The sequence below is a fragment of the Diabrotica virgifera genome, chromosome 8, assembly GCF_917563875.1.
Source record: "Diabrotica virgifera virgifera chromosome 8, PGI_DIABVI_V3a".
Taxonomy (NCBI): domain Eukaryota; kingdom Metazoa; phylum Arthropoda; class Insecta; order Coleoptera; family Chrysomelidae; genus Diabrotica; species Diabrotica virgifera.
In genome coordinates this window covers 77681111-77692372 of record NC_065450.1, presented here as the reverse complement: position 1 = coordinate 77692372, position 11262 = coordinate 77681111, and the positions used below count along the sequence as shown (strand labels likewise).

At 31.6% G+C, this 11262-nt stretch overlaps 1 protein-coding gene across 2 annotated transcripts in view; it reads left to right on the top strand.

The window, feature by feature from the left end:
• The first annotated feature begins 868 nt into the window (after positions 1-868).
• Positions 869-11262, top strand: part of LOC126889334 (uncharacterized) — a 43169-nt gene continuing 32775 nt past the window's right edge. The window contains exons 1-3 of one of the 2 annotated variants that reach the window (XM_050657565.1): positions 869-1003; positions 9123-9232; positions 10171-10520. In XM_050657565.1, the coding sequence (XP_050513522.1) occupies positions 9142-9232; positions 10171-10520 (441 nt within the window). In that variant the 5' untranslated portion in view covers positions 869-1003; positions 9123-9141. Of the gene's footprint in view, positions 1004-2056; positions 2190-9122; positions 9233-10170; positions 10521-11262 lie in introns of those variants that run through there. The other variant, XM_050657566.1, reaches the window with a different exon arrangement.

The following is an 11262-nucleotide window of genomic DNA, read 5'->3' as shown; positions in this document are numbered from 1 at the left end:
AAAAATTTTTTGCCTCTTAGTATTTTTTCGATAAGGCAGTTTTTATCGAGTTAATGCTTATTTTTTAATATGTTTACATAAAAATTTTATGGGGGTTTTGTTCTTTTATACCCCCCAAATGTTTGTGTACGTTCCAATTAAAATATTACTGCGGTACCATTAGTTAAACACAGTGCTTTTAAAACTTTTTGGCCTCTTTGTATTTTTTCGAGAACGCACCTTTTATCGAGATGTGGCTCCTTTTTTAATATGGTTCAAAATATACCTAAAAATGTAAATCATAAATAAATTTTCATATTATTACCAAGTCTCCATAATCGTACTTAACCATATACAAATTGTGGTGGATTTGACAAATATTCAAAATATCTCGATAAAAACTGACTTTTCAAAAAGTACTAAGAGGCAAAAAAGTCTTAAAAATAATGTGTTTAACTAATGGTACTACAGTTATAATTTAATTGGAACGTAAACAAAATTTTGGGGGGTTTAAAGGAACAAAACCCCCATAAAATTTTTATGGGTTGTCCAAATTTCACTATAATTTTTTCTTAAGATGCTAGTGCCGTAAGAATAACACATGTCCATTTTCAATAAAAAATCTCCAATAGTTTTCGATATATTGGAAAAAATCGATTTTCATTTTGTAACTTCAAAGGGCTGTAACTTTTTTTATGTGCACATTTGTACTAAGGTAAGTTAGGTTCAATGGAACTATTTTTGTTCCGAGAATATGTGATTAAATTTATGACCTGTATTTTTGTTACACCCTGTATAACTGTATAGGCCCTCTATTTGACAGCTAGACAGTGTTGACATATCGATTACGTGAAATGACAGTCATGTCATGGGCCTGTCTTTCTCGTTAGCCACGATAAATTTAAAGATGATGATGATAGGTGAAGTACTCAAACTCAAGTCAAAACATTTTAGTTTTTTCTTTGTGATTTTGTTATTTCTACGATATAGTTAATTTAATTTAAATTTGGATCGGCCTATCCAGGTAAAACTTACTTTTATAATAATTTATGCGCCAAATAAATCAAACAGTGAAATTAATAATCTATTATGAATTAGGTTATATCCTTATGTTATTGTTTTTTTGTATTTATACAATAATTAGTGAGATTTTTAAATACGCATCTTTTTACTGAAAAAATGTTAAAGTGCGATTCATAGTTCTGTAGTATCATAGTTCTATTTATAGTCCTATAGATTTTGAACCCTACACATTTTGTTATCTACAAGGCCAAGGTTTTTTTTATTTTTCCTGTAAAGAATCACAATAAAACATTTAAAACAATTGACAACATTAAATTGTTCAAACATTTAATTTTTTTTATATTATTATTATATATATAATAATAATATAATAATAAGTAATAAGCTATAAACTGCTCTATTCACAAGCAACACTAATAAAATTGGCAAAAATGTAATTTTCTAGATGTTTTCCTAGAATTTATTTTTTTCTAGCAGATGGAGAGTACATTCAAGAGATACTACTTGAAATAACTAATAGCTAATAAATAACTAAGTACAGTAGAACCCCGATTATCCGTGCTCCTCGGGACCGAAGGATGGCACGGATAATCCGAACATATATTTATTATGTATAATACATATGTACGTATACACATACATATGTACCTACTATAAAAAATAACAGAAAAAAAATAAATCTTTCATTATCAGTCTCTCTTTCGTCATATAGAGTTTCCTTCAAGTGATTTACGATGACGCTATTTTGATAAAACCTCAAAAACGCAACTTGAGTAATAGAAAATCATAGCACGGATAATCCGCAGCACGGATAATCGGGGTTCTACTGTAGTTGCAATTAACCACAATTTAAATTTAAAAAGCATTTATTTTGACATTTTGATTTTCACTTTCGAAATCAATCTCAAAATACAAAAAATATTAGTTAACTGAATATTATGAAAGTGACATTATCTAAACTTTGTGGATGATAAACATTATCATATTGTGTGTGACTCACATACAGTATCAGTATGCTATTGTGCACTAATAGTATTACAATTAATTAAGTGCTTCAGATTCATATTTCATTTTGGATTGTGGTGTGATGAAAATATTGTCAGAATAAAGTTTGTCAAGTTTAAAATTAGAAATCAACCTCGATGGATGTAATTAGCAATTGCTCCTAAAAAACTGTTGTTTTACAAGTAAATATCAACAATTAATTATTAAAGTTATATCAAATAAGCTGAATTAGTACAACAAATTTGAAGCTCATCTTTCTTTTTTGGAAAAAAAAACAATTTGTTTGTCTGTAAATTGCAATAACTACAATGCAAAGTTTGTATTCTTGTTCTCATGATCATTTTTCAGTGCGTCACAGTTTTTCGATTTCTCTCTAATGCATTAAGTTAGATGAGACGGAAAAAGCGGTAGCTCCGTGATTAAACACAAAAATAATGCAGCATTACAATGGTTATATACATAAGATGTCTATTCCTAACCTACGTTTGATTCGTTGATATTTAGAATGCGCGTTTTTTCTAGCCAATCAAATACACGTATTACGAACATTTGACGAAAACTTCGTCCATTTTGGCCATTTTTTAGAAGTGTCAAAGAGTCAAGTGACGGTTATTATTCAGGTCAGTATTTTGTGTACCTGTCATTTTGAAATTTCGAATTCGACTTCACTTGTGTTTCACAACGTCTTTGTGCATTATTTTGTGTTTTGGTTTAGAATTTAGTTCGTTAAAAGTTAGTCATTGGCGTGAGGAGACTAGAGACATTCGAGATGTACCGAAGAGTGCTAAATATCTCATGAGTAGATAGAATAGCCAACGTGGAGGTAATGAGACTTACGCATAAGGAACGAGAACTAACAAATAAGAAGAAAACTGAGATATGTGGGACATGCGATGAGAGATGTATATCTAATACTCCAGGTCATTATGCAAGAAAAAGATCCATAGTAAGGAGACGTAACTCATGGCTGAAGAACCTTAGGAACTGGTTTGGATGTAATAACAATGAATTATTTAGAGCCGCGGTTTCAGAAATAAAGATCGCTCTGATGATTACCGACTTTTGAAGCGGAGACAGCACCTAGAGAAGAAGATAAAAACACAGTTTATGGATAGTTTTGTGTCATTTTTTAATGTTTCCATATTTATAAATTTAATTAACAATATTGTTTACTTTTTAATTTTATTCCCCTTTATAAAAAATACCTACATGTTAACATATTGTGTAAAAATCAAATCTATTAAATTACTAATTAGTTTAATTCCACAAGCTTTTCTCCTATGGCTAAGTACGATTGTGGCATCTGTCAGATTCGTCAATAATTACATGAAATAAGTCTCGACACACCCAATACAGTATATGACGTCATAATTAATGACGCACTGAAAAATGATCATGAGAACAAGAATACCTTTAGTTTTTCTTTTTTAAACAAAAACTTGAAGCAATTAGGACAAATTGATAGTGATAGGTACGTAATTACCATATACCAGTGAAGTGACTTACTATCTTTATTAAAGGGTTTATTTTTGACATTTTGTTGAATATTCAAATATGGGCAAATGCTTGTTATGCAAGAAAGATGCTGCAGAGGATAAGACTTCTTTCAAGTGTGATGGATGTAAGAGGGCTCTACATATTAATTGTGCCAGTATAACAGCTACAGAAGTAAGATGTCTTCAATTAGCAGCAGATACTAGGAAATTAAAATATTTCTGTGAGGATTGTGAGCAAGGTTTACTGTTAGTACCAATTTTGAAGTCTGTGGTTGAAGATCTAAAGATTGAGGTAGAGAAACTTAAGTGTGCCAATGAAAAATCCTTACACGAAAAGGATAATCAGATTTGTGATCTAAGGAAGACTATTGATGAACTGAAATGCAACTCCAATGCGCCAGGTTTGCCATTTGAGGAAATGTTCATAGAAATAAATGTTAGAATTGTAAAATCTAACAATATTATGTTATTCAATGTTCCCGAATTGAATTCTGAGAATATTGAAGATAGGATAAAACAAGACAAAGCCAAAGTCGAGGAAATTATGAAACAAATGGGAAAAGATGAAGCGTTGGAGGATTTAGTGAAGGTTGTTCGAGTAGGAAAGAATACGGGTAGTAAGTCTCGTCCACTTAGAGCTATTATTTCCAATAATGTTGTTGTTAAGGACATTTTAAGGAATAAGAAAAGACTACAGAACTCAACAATCAAAATAAATAGTGATCAAACAAATATGCAAAGGGATATGTTCAGTAAAGCTTAGAAAGAATTAAAAGACAGACAAAATAAAGTCGAAAAGGACATTGCCATAAAATACAGAAATGGTGTACCAAAAATGGAATCATTCAAGAAAGAAGGAAAAAACTAATCTCATCCCCATTACAAGTTTATTGTCAGAACGTCCGAGGACTTCGTACAAAAATTCAAGATCTGATTAGTTCTATTTTATGTTCTGATTATGACATTTTTATATTTGTTGAAAGTTGGTTACACGAGGATATTTTAGATAGTGAAATTAAAATACCTTCATATAGAACTTTTAGATGTGATCGTGATAATAGTTATAAGTCAAGAGGAGGAGGTATTTTGATTGTTGTTAAAGACTACATTAAGGTAACTGTGCTGAAACCCTTGTACAAATCTATTGAACAACTTTTTCTTTTATGCTCATTTGGTAAAGAAAATTTTATAATTGGAGGGGTATATATTCCACCAAAATCCTTAGAACAAATATATGAACAACACTGTTTATCAGTCGAAGATATATCCCAAAGGTATAATCATCATAAGACATATATATTCGGACACTTCAATCTTCCGGAAGCTTTATGGGATAACAATGAATCAGGTGTCTTGGTGAATTGTCCTCAAGGTTCACATGCATTGTACTTAGCTGAGTTTTATGGGTACTTGAATTTTTTCCAGATGATTAATATTCCAAATGAAAGAAATGTGTTTTTAGACTTAATATTTACAAATGTTTGTGATTTACAAGTAGTAAAAGCTTTAGATCCGATTTTTAAAAATAGTTATCATCACATAAGTTACACTTACAATATTATTTGTGTGAACATCGAGGTAAGTCATTAGAATATACTGAATTTTATCATGATTTTGTAAACGCAGACTATGAAGGTCTCAATAACTATCTTTCAATGATACCTTGGGAAGACCATTTGAATTTGTCAAATGTTGATGATGCTTTAACAGAATTTTACAACATACTTAATATGTCACTATCATTGTTTGTACCAGTGAAATGATTTAGAACTTCTAGTTATCCAAAATGGTTTGATGCCAACTTGCGTTATTTAGTCGTACAGAAAAAAATTGCTCATAAAAATTATTTAGCTTCCTGTAATCAAGAGGATTATGTGATTTTTTCAGAACTTAGGAGATTGTGTAAGGATCTATCAAATCAATGTTATAACACTTATCTGAATCAAGTAAATCATAATTTATGCAGTAATCCTAAGTACTTTTGGCAGTTTGTAAACAGTAAGAGAGCATCAAATGATTTACCAAACAGTATGTACTATGGTAATGCTATAGCAACAAACGGACAACAGATTGCAAACTGTTTCCGTCAATTTTTTTCAACAGTTTATTCGCCACAATCAAATATTAATAACTTGGAAGTAAAGGGAAACAACAATCTTTTTATACCTAATTTTTCAATATCAGTGAAAGATATTTTCAACAACATTTTATCCCTACCCAATAAGTTAAGCAGTGGTCCAGATGGTATTCCCGATTACTTTCTAAAGAACTGTATATATTCACTAACTATACCTTTATATCTTCTTTTTGAGTCATCATTAAAGATATCAGTTTTTCCAACTTTATGGAAGCACTCTTATATCTGCCCAATTTTTAAATGAGGTAATAAACAAGACATAACAAATTATCGAAGCGTTTGTAAACAATCCTCTATACCAAAACTTTTTGATAGACTATTGCACGATCAATTAAAATTTTATTGTAAAGAGCGTCTAATACACAATCGACATGGATTTTCCCAGAATAAATCAACGGTAACAAATTTAGTACTCTTTGAACAAAAAATATTAAACGCGTTGGAGAATAAAAGTCAGATGGATACTATTTATACTGACTTCTCCAAGGTATTTGACATAGTAGATCATAACATCTTATTGGGAAAATTAAATGCTTTTGGCTTCAGTCATCAATCCTTACAATGGTTCAATAGCTTTTTAAGAGATCGCACACAGCAGGTGAGAGTAGGTTGTTTTAATTCAAATATAATTCATGTGATATCAGGAGTACCCCAAGGAGCTCACTTTTGTTATTTAATATATTTGTGAACGATATATCAGAATGTTTTAGAAATTCCGATTTCCTGATGTTTGCAGATGATTTGAAATTATTTAAATCCGTAGATTCAAATGTTGATGTAACATTAATTCAAGAAGATTTAGACCGGTTGAGTATTTGGTGTGAGAATAATATTTTGCATTTAAATGTTGCTAAATGCTGTTATATAAGCTTTTTTAGAGGTAATAAAAAATATGATACTTCTTACACAATTAATGAAAATGAATTGTCTTATGTTAAAACAATAAAAGACTTAGGAGTCACATTTGATGAGCAGTTGCGTTTTGTGCAAAAAATGCATCAAAATGTTTGGGCTTTATCATTCGCAACTGTCTGAGACTATCTGTAGGGGCTTTAAGAACGGTATATTATGCTTTGGTTGTATCTAAAGTGGAATATGCATCTATTGTATGGTCTCCACAATACCAAGCTCATTCTACTACATTGGAGAGATTGCAGAATAAATTTTTGAGATATTGTGCATACAAATTAAACATACGCATTACTAATCATGATTATACCTATATTTTAAAAACACCCAACATGAATTTATTAAAAACTCGACGAGATAACTCTGATTTGGTATTTGTGTTTAAATTAATAAATGGTTTAATTTGTTGTTCTGAACTTCTCCAATCTATTAATTTATATGTTCCCTCCAGAAGTACATGTTGATTTGTTTTGTATACCTTTTCATCGAACAAACTATGGTATGCATTCGCCCATTGAGCGAACACTAAAAATTATAAACGAGAATAACTTGGAAATGTTTGGTGTCTCCTTGGCTGGTTTTAAGAATCGGATTAAAAGAGCTTGACAGGTATTTTTTGTTTATTTGAACTGATTTGTGTAATAGATGTAATATGTGTAATGGATAACTATTAATATTTCGTTTTTGTTTAATATGTAATTAAGATTTATTTTACTCTAGTTTAGTAGATATTACAGAGATTGATTTTATACTGTATGTGTTGTAATGGGGGTAATCCCGTATATAAATAAATAAATAAATAAAGAATAGAGGAGAATCATGAGATAATCAATTAATTATTCTTCTTCTTCTGGCATCATAACCCTGGATGACTGTGGCTATGTCCTTCCATTCGGATTTCACATGCGCCCTTTTTCTCAATTGTCTTATGTTCATGGTTTTCAGGCTGCCTTCCACGTCCTCCAACCATCTCATTCTGGGCCTTCCTTTTTTCGCGTTCTTATCGGCTTTCATTGTGTAACATTTTCTTTGTTGTTTTTTCATCGTCTTCTCTGTGCACATGTCCCAGCCATGACGGTCTTTGACTTTTCACAAATTGTACAATATCATAACCTTCATTCAATTCATTAACCCCATTGTTTCTCCCGATTCTCCATGTGCTGTCTTCTTCTTGCACCGGGCCATATACTTTTCTCAGTATTTTTCTCTCAAATGTCCTGAGTTGGGCGTCATCCCTTTACATCATTACCCAGGTTTCACAACCATAGCACAGTATATAGAGGTTCCACAGTAAAACCACTCCTCTGTCGGCGCTTTGATTTCAAGAAGTAATACCGGCAGTACGCAATTGGTAATTCACCAGTGGTGGATGCGGGTTTTCCCTGTTAAAATCCGTACGTTTCTATGCGACTAGCAATGCGAGAGTGGGGCAAAAGCGACTAAGAACATTGCGCGGTCGCCATGCGTGACTACAGATTTTACTTCCAATTTTTCGGAGAGTGGTTCTACTGTCCCTCTTTATACTGTGACCATAGGTTACTATGGGTCTAATCAATGTTCTGTAGATAGTCATTTTCAATAAATGAATTATTATAATTAAATGTAGGTGCAAAATAGTTTGCTACCTTAGTTATATCTAAACTGAGGTGACTAGGTAAAAATACTATTCTTAAACAAATTTCATCATGTGGGATTCTGCTATATGTATTTATTTTTTAACGGGAGAACCTTTTTGCAATACAATTTCAAATATAAATAGAAATAATCCCAAACTATACAATAAACAACAACACAAAATGATGCATTGAAAACAAAAATATGTAATGTACAAATCGTTAAAAGCTAGGTGAATGCTATGCAAAACAGGCAAAGATATTCCAGTAAAATGACAGTAAAACCTGCATTATCACTGAACCCATTGTCAAATGGAGAGAGACGTGCCACTGAATTATAAAAACCATAGTTAGTGCTGTGATATGGAACATCAAACAAGCAGATATTTCTGATAACTCTATGCATTTTTTCACATTATAAGAATTTTGATCGTGCGATGGTTAAAATCTACATAGTGGCTCGAGCAATCATATGGAATCTTTCTCCCTTTTCCAAACATTTCAAGCGGTGAAGGGAGAAAGATTCCACATGATTGCTCGAGCCACTATGTAGATTTTAACCATCGCACGATCAAAATTCTTATAATGTGAACAAGCGCTATTAAGTAGGTATTTTAAAGAGACACTGAGACAGAGATAACAGAAGTGGTTAGATAACAGTTTAGAGAGAAGTATTGAATCTGACATTATCCAGCGATTTTCCAGAGTATTTGAAAACAAAACCAAGCATTTGAAGAGCTTTACTATAAGTTGAAATATAGTGGTGATTAAAAGATACAGTGAATCAAATTAAACTACATATGTCATTTATTCGTTTTAGTTACTTATTCCAAAGCTGGTAATCAAAGACTATTGGAACTGTTTATCCAGAACATGCAATACAGTAACATTTACCCATATTCAAACTCATTCCATTGGTTATTGGTTATTTCTTTATTCATTTCTAATAATTTCTTTTAGGTTAATCTTTATTTTGGTTATGGAAGCAAGACTTTCTTTTGCTATTTGCTACAAAACACCAGATGGATTTCTAACAGAAAAATTTGAACATTTAGAGTACGACACTGTAGGTAAGTACCATCCACCTAGATATCTTGGGTTGCTGGATCTTTACATTGGCAATATTAGTTTAACCTTGACCGCTTTATGAGACAAATAGACCCCATATTACACTAACGGTTGGTTCTCTTAGGGTATTTATTCGTCTGTTACTATCAACAAATACTCAATGAATTGCACTCAAAGTATACTTTTTCTCAGAGGCTTCTTTCAATGCGTCACAGTTTTTCTATTTTTTTCTAACACATTAAGTTGGAAGTGACAGAAAAAAAGTGACGTCCATGATTATACTCATTTATAACATTTATTCTAGTTGTTGGTAGATGGCGCTATAATAAAAAAAAAAGAATGTGTGTGTACTTTGTATGCACGTAAGAAGTTATTCTTCTATTATATAATTTCAACGAAGTAAATATACTTAACAGGTTATTTGTATTTTATTTAAATATTAAACTAACTTTTTTGTCTACCACTTTCAAAATTTTTTTATTAAAACAACCAAAAATTAGGACCCAGGATTGGAACCCGCGACGGTTAGTTAACCGGCTGTTTATCGGGACCTCTTTAGGGTCTCTTGCGTTGTAATAAATGCTATTTCACGTATTATTATAATTATAAATAAGTATAATAATAATTATAATTGCATTTATTACAACGCAAGAGACCCTCAAGAGGTGCCGATTAAACCCTGGTTAACTAACCGGCTGTTAATCAAGACATAAAGTACCAGACCTAAATGTTATAAATGTGTATAATCACGGACGTACCTTTTTCTGTCACTTGTGACGCACTGAAAAAAGCCCCTGAGAAGCACCATACCTCTATATAATCATTTGATTTATATCCTACAATTTTCAGTGAGTAACCTGTTGTTTGTATTATGTGTGCTTCATTTTCCATAATACATTTTTTACTCCATTTCACTGAATACTTGTCTTTAATTTTTCAGAAAATCTAAAAAATACTATCCACAATGCCTTTGAAATTCCGTCGCATAGACAAGTAATAGAGGGATGGGTAATCGAACCTGAAAGTGATGATACTATACTTCAGGTATGCGCACATCGAAGTCGAATAAACTATTTAGTTGTAACATGTAAACAAGAGGAACAAAATCCAACTGAGATGTCTTCCATTGTTGAGGAAAATATGGAAAGTTTGGAAGAATCTATGGAAATTAAAGCAGTAAAAAGTTGTGTAAGGAAAATAAGCAAACACATAGCAGAATCACGCACAAAGTTTAATATAGAAAAACTATCAGATATCAAAGATACTGTACTTTTTGCCTCTCCACTTGATGTAAGTACAAAATTAATTTTACTGTAATTTCCCTTTTTCTCCATTCTACTATTCGATAATAAATGTTTAATTGGTAGCTAGTAGACAGTGGCGCACCTAGTAATTTTCTTCTGGGGGGTGGGGTTGGCTTGGGCACCAATTTTTTTTGTATCGTTTGTGAAAGACAAGTTACATATTTGTAAAACCCCCAAAACCCTTCCCTGGGTGCGCCACTGTTAGTAGAAACGTTTTGGGACCTCAAATTTCTATTCCTTAAAGGGGGATACTGTTATAACCGGTATTCTAATAAGCTGATTCAACTGTATAACTTTACAGAGCCTCTGTGACCGATAATTTTAAAGGGGACCTTATGGCAAGTGATATCTTGTTTGAAAGGTCTCCTAATCGGCTTTTCAACGATGTATTCTAATATTTATTTTTATAGGGTTTACGAAAATTATGTACTTGGTTAAGTAAAATGAAATTACAATAAATACTTCTTCACTAAACTACATTATGTTGGGAAAATCCTGTCTGACTGCCTGTCTTTCTCATTGCATCATTGGAGAAGGTCGTCAATTTCAATATTACTTATAGTTTTATTGTATATTACTGAACATTTATTATAAGTTAATTCCAATAATAAATCAACAGTTTTGGTTAACCTTGTAGAAATAAATATTTTAAATAATTACATCGTTGCAAAGCCGATTAGAAGCCCTTTCAAATTAAATAATTATTCCGTGACCTCCGTGAAGTATTC